The 17,173-nt window shown below is 32.3% G+C and overlaps 1 protein-coding gene and 1 pseudogene across 7 annotated transcripts; one reads left to right on the top strand and one right to left on the bottom strand.

Moving 5' to 3' along the window:
* Nucleotides 1-333: 333 nt before the first annotated feature.
* Nucleotides 334-2,881, bottom strand: LOC149511994 (pentatricopeptide repeat-containing protein At4g39952, mitochondrial pseudogene; annotated as a pseudogene).
* Nucleotides 2,882-7,701: 4,820 nt separating this feature from the next.
* Nucleotides 7,702-17,098, top strand: LOC111316973 (putative LRR receptor-like serine/threonine-protein kinase At5g10290). 7 transcript variants are annotated; one of them, XM_022919244.2, is made up of 13 exons: nucleotides 7,843-7,957; nucleotides 8,224-8,266; nucleotides 9,492-9,628; nucleotides 10,315-10,447; nucleotides 10,603-10,674; nucleotides 12,081-12,224; nucleotides 12,319-12,390; nucleotides 12,578-12,643; nucleotides 12,840-12,910; nucleotides 13,031-13,174; nucleotides 13,832-14,173; nucleotides 14,956-15,350; nucleotides 16,589-17,098. In XM_022919244.2, exons 3-13 carry the CDS (start codon nucleotides 9,562-9,564, stop codon nucleotides 16,898-16,900), a joined length of 1,818 nt encoding a protein of 605 aa, XP_022774979.2. In that variant the 5' UTR covers nucleotides 7,843-7,957; nucleotides 8,224-8,266; nucleotides 9,492-9,561; the 3' UTR covers nucleotides 16,901-17,098. The 7 variants fall into 7 exon arrangements, with proteins under 7 accessions (XP_089610104.1, XP_022774980.2, XP_022774982.2 ...); XM_022919245.2 differs by lacking the exon at nucleotides 8,224-8,266 and having other exon boundaries at nucleotides 7,725-7,957; XM_022919247.2 differs by lacking the exon at nucleotides 12,319-12,390 and having other exon boundaries at nucleotides 7,725-7,957.
* Nucleotides 17,099-17,173: the final 75 nt, after the last annotated feature.

Genomic DNA, 17,173 nt, shown 5'->3' with positions numbered 1-17,173 from the left:
AAAAGCCAGGGAAAGGTAAAAGATAGAACAACCACTTATTGATGCCCCCACAAAGATTTTACCTGGTTCTTATTGATAAATGGTTCTTCTTAAGGATTTCAATACAAATGCTTAGCATGCAGAAGAAGAAACAAGTGAATAGTCATCAACACTATGAACAAAACGTCTCACTTCCAATCCCCCTATCCCCACCCCCTTCACCCACGCCCCGAAAAAAAAAACAAGGGAAAAAGTGCATATATGTTGCAAGATAAAATATGTTTTTCATGAGCATGCTAGCAATGAAACAAAAGTAGTAACTAAAACTGAAAAACTTAAAGGGAGGAAAAGTTTATATGCAAGATGAAGAAAGTACCTGAAAACTATTGTAGCATACTGCAGTGCAGGCCTCATTCTTCAGGTAAAGTAATCATCAGCCCTGAACCCATCAAGCCTTATATTCTCTCACTGAGCCGTAGGCAGATCCTAGAAGTCAACATTTTCTAAACCACAAAAGGAATTCCTTAAAAACAAGATCCAGTCTGTTTTTCATCAACATGCTAGGAAATGAAACAAAATGTGTAACTTCAATTCTAACACCTAAATGCAGGAATAGGTTGACATGGAAGATGAATAAAGTACCTGCGAACCAAGCATACTGAAGTTTGCACCTCATTCTTTAGGCGAAGCAAGCATCAGTCCTGAACACATCAAGCCATATATGAAACAAAGGTGGATCCTAGGCCACAATTTTAGGGGACATGAGTAATTCCCAAACCAAAATGGATGTTACATTCTTTATATTACATTGCCCTCCCACCAGCTTTTTTTCCTACACCCCTTTCCTTCATTATTTCTCTAGCCTGCTCTGCCTCCTCCCACCATTCCATACAACTATACATGTTGGAAATCAATATATAGTACCCATTATTCTCAGGATCAGAATCAATAGCACGCTTTGCTATCCTTATTCCCATCTCAACGTCATTATGAATAACACAAGCGCTTAACAGAGCACCCAGAAGCCCCCATCAGGTGAGATGGGCATTGAAATAGGCTTCAGCTTCCTGAAGATTACCTGATCTACCAAGAAGGTCCGTGATGCAACATAATGCTTCAAATTCGGCTTTATAGAATAATGTTCCATTCTAAAAAACAAAAACTTCCCTTCTTCAACAAGGCCTGCATGAGCACAAGAATTGAAAAGAGAAAGAAAGGTAAGATCATTTGGTTTAACATTTGATTCCTTCATCTGCTGGAAATCTGAAGTGCTGATTTTGCATCTCTATGCATTCCATAACCTAAAATCATGACATTCCGACAAACTGCATCCTTCTCCTTCATTTAGTTGAATAACTTTCTTGATTTCTCAATTTGCCCACACTTTGCATACATGTCAATCAATGCATTAGCAAGAGATTGACAGGGCTCATATCCTCCTTCCTTGATGTAACAATGAATCCTTTCTCCTTTCTTCCACAACGAAAGATGAGAACAAGCTGAAAGCACAGTCACTAATGTTGCCAAGTTCGGCATCAAGTTTCCCAAAATCATTTGATCAAATAAGGCAATAGCCTCAGAAGATGCCCACAACGAGTATAGGCTGACATTATTGTGTTCCATGTGATAACGTCTCTCTGTGTTTGATTAAATATCCTCCATGCAATGGTTAAATTTTCACTTTTCCCATACATATCTATGAGAGAATTGGCAATTGAAATGTTGTCTGCCATGTAACCTTTAACTATCTGGCAATGAAGTGAACAGCTAATACAGATTGATCCTAGATGAGAACATTAAAGATCACAGAGACCAGGCGGTTTGAATCAATCTCAATGCCAATTTGTTGCATCTCCCTAAACAATTCTATAGTTTTTGGTTCTTGTCCCATCTTACAATATCCATGAATAATTATATTCCAAGACTCTTTGCTATGGTTAGGTAGTATGCTGAAGAGCTTCTCTGATATAGATAGGAGTCTAAACTTGCAGTACATGGATAACAATGCATTATGAACCATCTGATCTAACATAACATTCCTCCTTATGATTAATCCATGAAGGGCCTTCCCGTCACGTACACTCATGAAATTCCCCAAACCCTAAAGGATAGAACCAATCAAAATTTCATCCGCACATAAACCATCAACCTGCATTTCTCAAAACATATCTAAGCATTCCTTCATAAACCCAAATCTAGCATTCACACCTATAATCAATGTCCATGAGATAATATCTTTATCAACAACTTCAGAAAATGAAGCATATGAATCCCCAACACTCCCACACCTAGAATTATTAGACAAAATCGAAGATTGAACAACAGGATAAAAACCCAAGTCCAGTTTTCACCACAAAACCATGTAAACACTTCGTCCAAAGCACACAAATTTTCGCAAGCCTGAAGACCGCCTTCCAAAGTCCTAAAAGTCGGCATTTTTTCACTATCCTCGCCAACTCTCTGCATATCGCGCAGACATTCCAAACCCTTCTCACTCTCCCTATTTTGAACACACCCGATGAGCAGTTCAAGCAACCACAGCTTGAACGGTAATTTCATCAAGCAAAATACAAATATCCCCATTGAACCACACTTTGCATGCATATATAGGAACGAAGACCCATCCGCGGAATTCTCCACGAAAAGGCCAGATTTTGAGACCAACCCATGAACATATGTCACACAAACTTCCCACCTCAGCTTAGTACATGCAGAAACAACCATGGGAATGGTGAAATCATTAGGTAGGCTTGAACTCGTTTAACACCTTTTTTTTAATTTATTTGATAAAGGAGAAATGGTTTAAATTCGAGTTTTTTGAAACCGACGAAGCCAAATCTCTGTTGAGTTACAAGAATTACTTTCAGATTGGATTCCACCGCAACGATTAAGCTCACCACATTATTTAAATTTATTAAATTTAAATGTCAATTACATCAAGTTAACATAAATTTTTAATTATAATTACAGTAATTTTTTTCAATCATAATTATAATAATTTTTTTTATTCTTTTTAATTTCACTATAATCAATTTTATCTTTCATCTAAATAAAACCAAAATTCAAATTTAAATAGCTGATGCAATTTATTTTCAAGAAGCAAAGCTATAGTTCTAATGATATAGCAATGACAATCTATAGAATTTATTGATGTATAAACAATAATTCCCACGAAGCGAGACCAAATACTAGTTCTGTCTAACAATCTTTTTAAGTTAAATTGTTCATCTCTTTCTTGTGCGTGCAAAATTATATTAACTTAAAATTAATAAATTTTATATTTTTTTATTAAAATTACATTTATAATTGGATATAAAAAAATATTTATTTTATTGCTTAACTTTTATTTTTCTAAATCATTTTGGATAAAATATACAATATTCACTCTATTGTTGTATTTTTAAAATAATTGCTTAATTATTAATTTTTATTTAATTTTTAAAATTTAAATAATTTTTTTTTATCATCCAATCGTTTATTTTTAATAACATATTGACATAATATTATCACATTGACTGTTAGATTCCTTGTAGCATAATCACGACATTTTAATATATAACGTTACATTGCTACCATACCATTTTACATTTATAAAAAATAAATTTTACTAACTTGACAAAGCCATGTGACACTTTGTTATTGATGTATCATTATCACGTCACTATATCATTAAAAATTAATAATTGGGTAAAGGAAAGTTTAATCAAATTTTAATGATTAAATTAAAAATTTTACTAATTTAATGATTAATTTAAAAATATGATTACAATTAAATGATTAATAGTGTAATTTATTTTTTTTATAAAAAATTATAAATTATAAAATTTAAATTTATCAAATGTCATTTATTAAAAAAATTACATAAATCAATTAAATTAAATCATAAATTTTATTTACAAAATAATTTTTTACAGATATTTATAAAATAATTGAATCAACTTGATAATGCAAAAAAAAAAAAAAAAGAAAAAGGGGAAAGTTAAAGAAGAAGAACGTGGAGTAACTGATAGTGCCAGAAGGATATGTAACAAAAGTCTTTGTCGGCTGGTCCTAGTTTTGAAATTAGCAAATCATTGACGCAACACATTAATGGACCACTTAGCAGTGCCCAAAATTTCTCTGCCTTGACTAATTGGACTCCACCACACTCTAAAAAATAGTACATACAGAAAAAGAAAAAGACGATCCATTATGGATTATTATCCAATGCGCTTTTCATTTTTTAACTAAAAAAATGAATTTAAAAGATGAATATATATATTCGCCTAAGATATATTTTTTAAAAAATATTAATATTTAATTAATAATAAATTATTTAATATATGCATTAAAATTTATTTTATATAATTTAATAAGTACCTTAGAACACATATTGACTTTTTTTATAGATTAAAGCACGAATGTTTTTGACCAAAAGACAAAAAAAAAAGATATGAATGGAATTCTTGCGTGGTTAGTTATCAGATTGAGCCCCATGCCTGCATCAATCAAATTCGGGGGACCTTAATGTATGTTGACTAGTCCACCATGAAAGACTCAGTGACAAAACACACCACGTGCTTGACTTCTTTGAGTCTTCCTAACAACTTTTTTTTTTTTTTTTTTTATAATCACAATTTTGACCAATTTTCCTTGCATAATTGGCCATTATTAACCAATAAATTATTGTGTCTTTGATACAAAATGTTTCTAATTAAAGTTAAAATCTAAGGGAAAATTCAAATTTGTTCAAAGGATATAAATAGGGATGGCATCGGATCAGGTTCGGAGTGGGTTTTGCTCGCTCCAAACCCGACCCGATTTTATGCTCATCAAACCCGATCCTGACCCGAATTATTTTAATATCTGAACCGACCCGACAATATGTAAATCGTATCCGATCCGACCCGAATTAATAAAATATTATTTTTTAAAATATAAAAATTATTTTTTAAATATAAATATTTAAAAATATCATTATATAAATATATATAATTAATTAATTAATTAAAAAATAATTTTTTAATAATATCGGGTCGGATAGGGTCGGATTTTAGGCAAACCCGAACCCGACCCGACCCCGATTATTACCTAAATTTACTCGATCCGACCCCGACCCGAAACCCAAAATTCAAAAAAAATACCGACCCTATGTCGAAACCCGTCAGGAACGGGCTTGATTGCCGTCCCTAGATATAAATTATACACATTTAAAATAAAAATCAAGATCTAAGTGAAAATTGGAAAGAAGAAATTATAAATATTATCATAATGTTATTTTAATTATTTTTTAAAAAAGATTAATGAATCATTTAAATTAACTATTAAATTAATTATTAAACAAATAAATGATTAAATTGATTAAAATTCCTCTTTTTCGATGAAGATATCTTAAATTCAAATTTTGTCAGTAATAAATTCAAATTTTGTAGTAATCACTTATTGAAATTATTTCGATTATCACATGACTTCAAGTATAATATATTTTATCTTGATTTGAGGGATCGATTAATCTATCTACTTTATTTTTTTTAAATAATACATTAATTTTTAAAATCAAACGTTCAGATATTATTTAAGTATTTTATTTTAACTTTTATTTATTTATATTATCTCATTAATTGGTCTTCCCCACCCACCACCCACCACCCACCACTAAAGACTAAAGTCCGGTAGACATAATTAATAAAGGGGCAAATGATATTAATCAATAGTTAGTGATATTGGTTAACATGATATATAAAAAAATAAATTTATAATTAATACATTATTTTTTTATTTAAATTTAGTGAAAATAAGGCATTAAATGTAAAATTATTTTTTAAAACAATATTTTAACTAAACTTAAACAGTTATTATAAACACTCGTTAAGTGAACCATTTTCAAATATCATTTATATCTTTTATAGCATGAAAAATGTTTTAAGCCAATTACATGATACTCATACTATATTTTTTCTTTATTGAAAAAAAATTCGAATTTAATTTTGTAGTAAAGATATATTTATTTATTACTAAATTAAACATTTGATTGCTAATTCTAACTACGATAAATTTGTTTTATATTTATTACTTTGAACATAGTTTATGGTAAGAGTAATTTAGAATTATTGTTGCAATTGAAAAAGTTTAAATTGAAAAAAAAATGAAAAATATTTTGATAATTTTTAGTATTTGGTGTTACTGTAAAAAGTATTGTAAGTAATTAAAATATTTAATTAACTATATGAAATTCTTTGTTTATGAAGCATAATTCTCATGATATATTAATCGAAGTCTTACTTTTTTTTTTTTTTTTTGCACAATGTGCGAAATATAAGCGGTCAAGAAAGACCAAAAAAAAAAATCGTAATTTGTTTATGGAATGGTTGTTTTTATTTTGAGTGCACGATCATGAAAGGACACCACGTTTGACAATTTAAAAATATCATAAATGATACGTCTCAAGCTTGGACAAAGAATTTAAGATGGATGATGACATCATGATACCTATAAAATTTTCTCTTCCTTGCCATTTACTGCTAATATTCCATGATGATTAGGATTTGTAAATATTATTAATTTAATTATGGCCTGCCACCTATGGATATCGGAAATCTTATTAAAATTAAAAATTTAAATGATATATTAATATTCATAAATTATTCGGATTTGATTCAAAAAAAACTTGAATTTGATTCGATTATTATTGAGTCGAGCTCGAACTTAAGCAATTCGACTTATCGATCGAGTCGAATTTGAGTATTTTTATATTCGATTTCAGTAACTTAAGAGCTTAATCAAATTTTTATATTTAAATATATTTTTATTATTTTAATTAATAAAATATTTCGTTTTCGAGTTCGAGTTCGAGCATAAATAATCGAACTCTTATTGAGTATACGAATCGAGCTTATTTTTACATATTAATCAAGCTTAATCGAGTAAGTTTGAGTAGTTCGAATTCGATCACGAATCGAACTCGAATTTGAAAAATAAAACTCGATCGAGTTCGAACAAAATATCGAGCTACCAATTATGAGTAAACTCGAATTTAAACTTCTCACTATATCAATTTGACTCGACTCTACACCCCTAACCAAAACTATTTGTTAACATAATTAGGCTTTTTTGTTTTTTAAATTGGAATACTGAACTCAGACAACATATGCATATTAAAAGCATAAACAAAAAGCAGGCAAAACATAATAATGTCAAGTTTTTCCTAATTATATATATATATATATATTATATCTATAGTGTAAGTAAATTGCTGTTATATATGTATATATATATATATATATGTATGACAGAATCATTAGAAATTAAAAGAAATTTACAACAAAAACCAAAAGACTTCAGTAGACAGTAAGACTAAAAGGAAAATGAGTTGTTAATAAGAGTTGATTAAGTTAATAAAAATTGAATGCTTTGTTTATAAATTTTAAAATTAATTCTCATTATTAGTAATTTTTTATGAATGATTTCTAAATTTTAAAATAGGCTTAATATCTTAATCCTGAAATGAAATAATTTTTATCTACCAATGAGCTTTGATAAATTGTAGTAGTGATTTAGGAAAAAAAAAATCCATTTTTTTTTGGTCACAGGTTACAACATAGTTGAGCTACTTGCCATGGAGTTACACATTTGATTCACTCCATACTTCATCGTCAGTTGAGAGTCAGAGTCAACCTGAAAAGGAAGAGAGTGAAAGAGAGTGAAAGAGAGAATAATAATTGCACAGTTTCTTTTTAGAAGAATATCCACCCAAAATTATAGAAAATAAGACAATAAATGAAGAGACCGATGCTTCTCGTAATCTCATTAGATTTTTGCTATTTCTGAAAAACTGAAGCAAATACACCGTCTATCGGTTCACTAAGCCAGCTCATTCTTTATGGTATATACAGAATTAAAGAGAATCAAAGTTTGATTCTTTCACATTCAAGTCTCATGATCCATCTTAAATGAAAACACCTGTCTTTTTTTCTTCTCGTATCTGATTCCTTTCACAAAGGTAAGCGACTTTCTTCCTAAGTCCTAACCCAAGTTGTAGCTTTTTGTTTTTTATTTTTACTCTTTTTTTTTTTTTTTTGAGATTGTAGGATTTGGGTTTTTTTGAGGGACTGACTTCTTATTTCTTTCCTCTCTGGCTTTTGGTTAAATTCTTTTTTTTTTTTTTTGGTGTTGGGTTTTGAAAGTTATAGCTTTCCTTTCTTATTCACTGAAAATGTTTGGAGAAAAAATATGAAACTCATAGACTTTTAACGTTGCTCCTTGTAGTTATTGGTTTGAGACTTTTGTCAGTTACGTGAACCAACTGGCGGTACTTTCGTCTCCATTTCCTTTTTCTGTTTTCAATGAAAACATTTTTGTTTGAATTGGAATTTGCTCTTGGTTAGTTCTGCATTTATTTGCCTGGTACTGAATGTTGAAACCTTCATTTTCTGGTCTGCAACCTGGAAAGGACCCCTTTGAGCTTTGAGCTTATTAGAATGTTGTTTGGTTTCTTTCTCTACAGGAAAACTAAGATTTGATGGAAAAGTTGTTATTAGTTTTTATTGACTTAGTTTATTAATTCTCGTAGCGTCATATTATAACTGAAGTCACAGTTTTATTGACATTATGTTTATTTCAACATTCTTGTAATTATATGAAGATTCTTTTTATTTTTCTCCAGGGTTGGGCCCTAGCCTAATATTGGTCTTTCCCTTTCATTCATTTTGAATCAAATTGAATCTTAAAAGAATTTTAGCATGCAAGAAAAGGAGACGTTTTACTTGCTCATAAGTGTGATTTTGCAAAGAGATCTAATGTCTTCAGGGAACCCCAACAGGAGGTCATTTAACCTGCTAATTGCTAATGCTGTGGGAATAGCTTTACCCTGGCTCGTTACCTGTTAGTTTTCTTTTTAGTATCGTACCCTCCATGGTACCAAAACGAAAAGGAAATAACAATTTTGTAAAAATGACATAGTCAAAGACCTAAGATATTTTTTCACTGTTAAATTTTTGTTAACCAAACCTAGAAATTAGTGGAAATGATGACTGCGAAGTTTTTTCAAAAATGTGACTGAAATGTAACTTTGTAAGTCATAAACTAAAAAGAAGAGAATTGCCTGCCTTTGTCCTCCCACCCCACCCAATTTTGTAGAAGGTGCTAGAAATGCAGTAAAATTCTTGATGAGAGTAAAGAGCACAAGAGGTGGTGGTTGAGGTTGCTACTTTTCACTTTTTGGGTGCTTGTCCAGAGTCTAGACACAAACTTGTTCATATGGGAGCTTTTCCTTTTGCATTTTCTCTTTTGCAATTATGTTGTTTCGTGACAGAATAATGATCTTACTGCCTATGTTGCTCAGATTCACGTGAGAATGGGACATGGCATGTTAAGATTTTCTTGCACATAGTCCCAGGCCTGTTTTCAGGTGTCAGATATGTGTTGACTTGGGTACTTTAGGAAAATCAAGGGTCGGAGAAACATAGCTGTCTGGATGTGCTAATTGTGTATTATGTGCCTTATATTTACAATTTTGTTCCTGGATGCTTTTACAGAGATGGAAGTCACTTGTGTGCTCATACGAGATTTTGTATTTCATGGCATTGATCATTGGGTTGACTGAAGATGGAATTACTTCTTGGTATTCTTATATTGGCTTTCTTGCTTTCTTTTGTATCTGCTGATTTTCAAGGTACATGGTTATTCTTCTTTGACATTTTTCGTCAAACATGCATATGCTGTACTTATCAAAGCAATTTTTCTAAGGATTTCACTTAGTGTGGTAAGTTTGATGATAGACATTGTCCAAAATGTGCATGTATGTGGGTGTGTGTGTCCTTTATTTTTTAACGTTAAACACAAGCTATGATCTAATTAGTTTTCTCATAACTTTAACACTTTGGAGTTTTGGGTCCTTATTAGTGCTAAACTATTAAGGTGTAAAGGGAAAATGTTACTCAGCCTGGAAGCTCAAATGGGAACACAATAAGATGCCAGAAGCTTTTCTCGTGCTCACTGTGAATATGCAATTTACCTCCTTACTGTCTATTAATTGTTGTCAGTCAGATTTGAGTTACTGAGGCCTCTAGAGTTGGTTCCTTATACGTTTTTAATCAAACTATATGACACTTTATGTCCTCTACTGAAATATTACTGAGTTGAGTTTGAGGTTTTTTGAGAAACTTGGGCTGATATTTGCCTAAATAATAGTGATAATAAGGTCTCATGTGGTGCATAACCACATATTGAGGATACTGGATGATCTCATTTCTTTTCATACTTCTATTGATTTTAGATGCTAATTCTTTAGGCCTGGGTTGGCCAAGGGGATATTTGTTTGCTTAATTGGATTATGAATATCCATATAATCTGTTTCAGGAGATGCTTTACATGCATTGAGGAGTTCACTCAATGCTTCAGCTGACCAGCTGTCAAATTGGAATCCAAATCTAGTTAGCCCTTGCACTTGGTCAAATGTTATGTGTGATTCTGGTTATAATGTCATCTCTGTGTAAGTAATTAGCGTACTTAATTTTTCTCCTTGACTATGATGCATAGTCAGAAATGTATGCCGGCATGATTTAATTGTTCATGAAATATTATTTTGTTTGTACTTCTCTGTTAAATTAATTTATGGTTATCCTTATATTGTCATTGTGCTTTCAGGACATTGTCATCCATGAACTTGTCTGGCACATTGTCACCTAAAATAGGAGTTCTGAAGACTCTTTCATCACTGTACGTTTGGAACATAGTTGAGCAAACAGTAGATTTCAATAATTTATGTTCTTGTGTAGAATTTTGCTGAGGCCATTTTTCTTGATTTCCAAATAATGAATTTATGTATATCTTACCTAAGAGTGATGAAAACTCTTTGTTATGATAATCATTGATCTGCTTGAGGGTTAAATTAGGTTCATTCTCTGGTGTAATTTGTTAGTTCTATGGATGCCATGAATAGAGACATCAAAAGGCATCACTAAAAAGCAGGATAGTTATTAGGGAAAAAAAAAAGACAAAGAAAGGAAAATAAAAAAGATGCAATCTAGCATCTCTAATTAGTGTGTCTAAACCATTCCTGATATGGCATTTTTAAAATGCATTTACAGATATCTTTGGTAATTTTTTTTTTATCATCTTAAGTTTTTATTGTACAGGGGTAAAAATGTTTGGTCCCCACTTTTTTGTTTTTTAATTTTTTTAAATAAAGACTATTTGTATTTAGTTAGTAAGTAAGCATGCTAAGTAAGATGTCATTTTTGACATTTTATGTGGTGGTATCATGAGTAGTTTCCATGGAATGCCTAAATAGGATTCAGATCCTAAACCTTGAAGATGTGTCAGTAGATAGCAACTGTGCTGGTGTATTGGAATTGAAAAAAAATTAGATATGTTCTGCTGAACTCCTCATTCAAATCCCTTTATTGCTAAGGCTCCACAAACGCTAAGCTGAAGTTAACATTAAAAGCCTTATATTTCCAATTTCTTAGGGTTGACAGCAAAATTTCCTTGCTAACAGTGCGTGAACCTTTACTTTCATATCATTGTCATCATGTCATGTTTCATGCTGTCTATTGATTTATATTGTACAGCATTACTATGCCCTATGTTCTTCTCATATGACAGGGCTGAACAATCTGATTCCCTCCTGAAATAAGATGGATATGTTGGAGACTGAAAAATTCTGAGAAAAATAAGTAGTTTAATGAAACTTAACGAAGAACACTGGTCTCAAGTGGACTGGAAAAGTAGCCACCTATGATTGCTGATTCCAAAGGACCATGATAAGGCTTTACTATAGGGTGCAGACTGTGCTGCTGAAGCTATTGATGCAATACTATGTAGCTTCATAATTTTCATGTCTTTAGAGGAAAAATGTATGATGCATGCTGCGTGTCTAGTGGGTTGTATATTTGTTTTTATTGGAGAACCATTATAGTAAAATGTTAGGATTATTTATTATTATTAATTTAAAGCATAGACTGAAGTTGCAAGCTTTTGTTATTTCAATTTCATATTTGGCTTAGGAGCATGTAATGTGAACAATTTTGTTGGATTGGTTACTTAAGTGTATGGTTCATTATAGCCTTGGGGTGAATCTTTTGTGTTTATATATTTCTTTGTTGTTTGTGTTCATCATGCAGTGTATTGAAAGGAAATGGTATAACTGGTGAGATACCAAAAGAGTTAGGGAATTTGTCAAGCTTGACAAAATTGGATTTGGAAAATAATCGTTTGACTGGAGAAATACCTTCTTCCCTTGGTAATCTTAAAAATCTTCAATTCCTGTAAGTACCATTCATATTATATTTGAATTTTTTATTTGTTCTTGTGCATTATGTATGTTTTCATTGGAAGGCATTCTGTCTTTCATTGAAGCAGGACACTGAGTAAGAACAATCTTACTGGAACTGTCCCTCAGTCAATTTCAGATCTTCCAAAGTTGATCAATCTGTATGTATTGAATCCTGAATGATATCTGAATGTGTGGAAAAACTTCACTTATTTGACTAAGACTTGAGTTTTGAATGAGTCGGTCAATGACTTTCCTGTTTGTAAAGTTCTGAACTTAATGTACAAGGAGTTATATCTCTTTATGCTTTTTAAAGTTACTGATGGCATGGTTGAACTCTTTCTGCAGTCTGCTTGATTCGAATGATCTTAGCGGTCAAGTTCCTAATGATTTGTTCCGCATTCCAATTTACAAGTATGATTATCTTTGATAAGTTTGTTTCTCCAATTCTAATACAAAGAAATAAAAAAAATATTGTAAACCATACATTCATTTTGATTCTGTGTATATACCTCTCTCTCTCTTCAACGGTCAACAGCTTGTTTGCACACACCATTCACAAGTATTTATCAGCAGTGAACTTAAGCTTACATAACTCTGTTTATTTCAGTTTTACAGGAAACAGGCTAAATTGTGGTGAAAATTTTCCTCACAGTTGTGTGTCAAATGGATATGATTCAGGTAATTGGATTAACTCTATCGACTTAATTACATTGTTGTGATCAATTGCTTCAAAGATACACCATTTAAATTTGCACCATAATTTGACCAGCTATCTCTGAGGTTTCTCTTTGCTTTCAGGTTCTTTGCGGAAGCCAAAGGTTGGAATTATTGTTGGAATTGTTGGTGGATTAATAATTCTTCTTCTTTTTGGTGGCTTGCTGTTTTTCTTGTACAAGGGTAGACAGCAAGGCTGCAAGGGTGAAGTATTTGTAGATGTTGCAGGTTACTGTTAACTTTCATATTTCTGAATGAAAACTAGTGGCTGATGATTTTTTATGTTTATTTTAAAGTTTCTCTTGTTTACTTTTTTTTTTTTTTTTTTTCGTCTTGTCTCCTACTGGGTGATCAAAAAGTTTCTCCATCTATAGGGTGATTTGTACTACTGGTCAAGGTTTACTTAATCTGCCTCCATGGTTTTAGGCCAGTAAAATTATATGACAAAGGATTAATCTTAGTCCAGTAAGTGAAGATGACACTCTGAGCTATATGCTTGGCAGAATTTTGTGTTTTGATTTATAAATTCATCAATCAGAACTGATGTTGACAGAGATGAAAACTTTGTGAAATACCAATGGGTGCCTGATATAAAATGTCAGAACTTGGGAGAAATTAAAAACTCAGATTAAATCACACATAAGTTACAAAAACAAAATATGAAATTTGAAATAATTTAAATTATTGTTCAGAAGTTGGTAGTTATTGCTTTGTGAAACTCAAATATGATTTTCTTGGTTGTCTACTGTTTAGGAAGGCCATATGTGTTTTAGTCTACTGTGCTTATGAATCAGTTTTCATCTTTTGACATTTTAATTGAAAGATGAATTGTGCATTATATGTTTCGTAGATTTGTTTTTAAACTCCTTAAATTTGCATGGTCAGGTGAAGTTGACCAAAAGTTTTCTTTTGGTCAATTGAAAAGGTTTGCATGGAGGGAATTACAGTTGGCTACTGATAGCTTCAGCGAAAAAAATATCCTTGGACAGGGAGGTTTTGGAAAGGTTTATAAAGGCGTGCTTTCTGATAACACAAAAGTTGCAGTTAAGAGATTAACTGATTTTGAAAGTCCCGGAGGAGATGCAGCTTTTCAACGAGAAGTTCAGATGATAAGTGTAGCTGTTCACAGGAATCTCTTACGGCTGATTGGCTTTTGCACAACACCAACAGAGCGCCTTTTGGTCTATCCATTTATGGAGAATTTAAGTGTGGCCTATCGTCTCCGGGGTACTAGTTCTTTGAGAATTTTATTCAGCATGACTTTTATTACATATTTTAACTCTTGTTCTTTAGTTTCTAAAGAAACATAGTTTATATTTTCTGCATGTGATAGATGCAACCGTGAGCTCTTCTTTTTTGAGCATATTCTAAGAATACACATATTCAATAACAGTCAATTTAAGTAATTTATCTGGGTTGATGTAACTGCCTTTAATTCAGCTGAAAAGAAAAATGAATATTGCCTTTTCCAGCCTGCATTATTAGTGGATATAAGGAATGCTCTTTAGCTGATTACTGTTGTACAAAGTTGAGGTCCTTCAACTAGTAATTTAAACTAAACATGGAAGACATTCTAACTTTAATCTTTTCCTTTCTGCATTATTCTCTTTATATAATATTGAAACTTTAAATCTTTCCATCAAGGATGCTTGTCTAGACTTCTTATTTTCGTAGATAACTCTGGTTGGGATTCAATTAAACTGTTAGAGGTTGTAGACTTAGTGCATTTAAGAATGTGAAAAGGAGAAAATTTACTCATTCTTAAAGCAAACCTTGCTCTAAAACTTGGCGTACAGGCTACGTTAGGTGCAGAAAAGTATTAGGTGATGTTGAATTTTTAATAGAATCCTTGACGGAATATGTCAATTTGCTGAACGTGTCTAAATGTCATCTTTTGGAATATGTCTAAATGTCATTGGGCTATTTTTATTTAATATTATTATTTTTTTAAAGCATTCAGTTCTAGGGACCTTCATAAAATGTGTGACTAATATCTGGAACTACTGCAGAACTCAAACCTGGTGAACCTGTTTTAGATTCGCCTACAAGAAAAAGAATAGCCCTTGGGGCAGCACGTGGGTTGGAATACCTTCATGAACATTGCAATCCCAAGATCATTCATCGGGATGTGAAGGCAGCTAATGTATTATTGGATGAAGACTTTGAAGCAGTTGTTGGTGACTTTGGCCTTGCAAAGTTGGTGGATGTGAGGCAGACAAATGTTACAACTCAAGTTCGTGGGACAATGGGCCACATAGCACCTGAGTACTTGTCTACCGGCAAGTCATCGGAAAAGACAGATGTCTTTGGTTATGGGATTATGCTTCTAGAGCTTGTAACAGGTCAACGCGCGATTGATTTTTCACGCTTGGAAGAAGAAGATGATGTTTTGCTGCTTGATCATGTAAGATAACTCGAATCTATTACTCTGTCTGCTTTTGCATTGTCTTTCGCCTTTCTTCCTATTTCTTTACATACTTGTTTATGTGCATGGCGTGCATTGGGCAATGCTGCCACCATAAGTTGTGGTATATGCTGCCACCACAAATTTTTATTGTATTGAGACATGCACAACCTCCCATGTATATATTGTTCTGACAAATACCAGATCAAGCAAGTGAAAGCAAAAGAAATAAAACAGAAAGAGCACACAAAGGTTTTTCATGTGGAAAGATTCCACATCTTTCAAGTAACAAACTTCCAAAATTATGTCACTAATTCATTCTCTGTATCTCACACAATCTTTCATATCGAAAGCCTATAACACCCAAGAGCTCTCATTGATGATCACTTAAAGGTGTCTTTCAACTATCTTAAACAGCACACACTTAACCCTAAGCATATGCATGTATTTTTACACACCCAAAAGACCGTAAACTTATCTACCATGGAAAAAATTAATTACCAAGGTAAGTCTAAACAACCATAATCAAAATGTGAGTAGGAAATCTATATGTTTATCTATTGTTGAAGGTAATAAAATGCAAACCTATAAAAATATTGTAGCCATGTTACCCTTATTGATGCTGAATGTTCTTTTCTCTTAATTGACTCTATTGAGCATGCTTCTATTGTTTATTTGGAGTTGCAGATATCTTATTTCACCATATGATCATGTGTATCTTGTGAGGTTGTAACTTTAATTTGGTCTTCACATCTGTTAATGGTTATATGTGCTTAATTTTTTCAAAGCTGAGTTAGCATTACGTGTTGGTATAGGCATGCATTTGAGAAGGATGGGTGGGCCTTGGTGGTTCAATTCTAATTCTTGAGAGGATTGGAAAGAAAAGATTATTTACTTGTATGTGAAGTCTGTTTTTATCATCATGAATGAGTTTAATTAGATTTTTTGCACCCTGAAAAAGGCTACTAAATCCGAGTCTTGATCTATATTAAGCGAGCAATGTAGGACAATGGCATGTATTGCTTGCCATATCTACTTCCTGTTACATTGGTCTGGAACAATGAAGGAATTATCTGTAGGCTCCTTTTTACCTTTGAAAATTGTATGTTTGATCTGTGGAGATGAAATCATAATAGTTTGGTTTGCAAATACATGCTGTTCTTAATTTTCTTCATTCAAGTTAAGCACCATTTTGGCATTTTGCTCACTGGATGACTACTCCTTGTTTGTTTGTGAAGGTGAAGAAGCTGGAAAACGAGAAAAAGCTGAATGCTATTGTAGATCGTAATCTTAATAAAAATTATAACATCCAGGAGGTGGGGGCAATGATCCAAGTTGCATTGCTTTGTACCCAAGCTTCACCAGAGGTTCGTCCGGCAATGTCAGAGGTGGTGAGGATGCTGGAAGGAGAGGGGCTGGCAGAGAGGTGGGAAGAATGGCAGCATGTTGAAGTTACACGTAGGCAAGAGTATGAAAAACAAAGGAGATTTCGATGGGGAGAAGATTCGTTACATAACCGGGATGCAATGGAGTTATCTGGTGGAAGATGAGCTAAAGAATTCACTTGCGTGTTAAAAGCATGTAACATCCTAGCTTGTATTAGTAGGTTAGCAAAATCAATGTTTCATTTGGTGAGCAGAATTTTCATTTGAGCAATGATAGGAAAATAGTGAAAAAAATGCCATCATGTTTTTATACCCCATGCATTGCTTGTCTTCTAAGTGTTTTTATTCAATATTTCTTGTATGTGTTTATTGTATCAAAGAGCAAACCTAAAGAAATGGCATGATCTTGTATTTCCAGGTGATGCTGTTACAAATAAT

Source organism: Durio zibethinus, chromosome 24 (assembly GCF_047325235.1).
Source record: "Durio zibethinus cultivar Kanyao isolate XHJ-2024 chromosome 24, ASM4732523v1, whole genome shotgun sequence".
NCBI classification, from domain to species: Eukaryota; Viridiplantae; Streptophyta; class Magnoliopsida; order Malvales; family Malvaceae; genus Durio; species Durio zibethinus.
The sequence above is the reverse complement of the archived record's forward strand: the minus strand, read 5'-3'. Positions and strand labels throughout refer to the sequence as shown.

Coding starts and splice junctions, on each gene's coding strand:
- LOC111316973 (XM_022919245.2), top strand. CDS start 9,562: ATGGAATTACTTCTTGGTATTCTTATATTGGCTTTCTTGCTTTCTTTT. Junction 12,225..12,318: donor CTTAAAAATCTTCAATTCCT/GTAAGTACCATT, acceptor TCATTGAAGCAG/GACACTGAGTAAGAACAATC. Junction 12,911..13,030: donor GTCAAATGGATATGATTCAG/GTAATTGGATTA, acceptor CTTTGCTTTCAG/GTTCTTTGCGGAAGCCAAAG.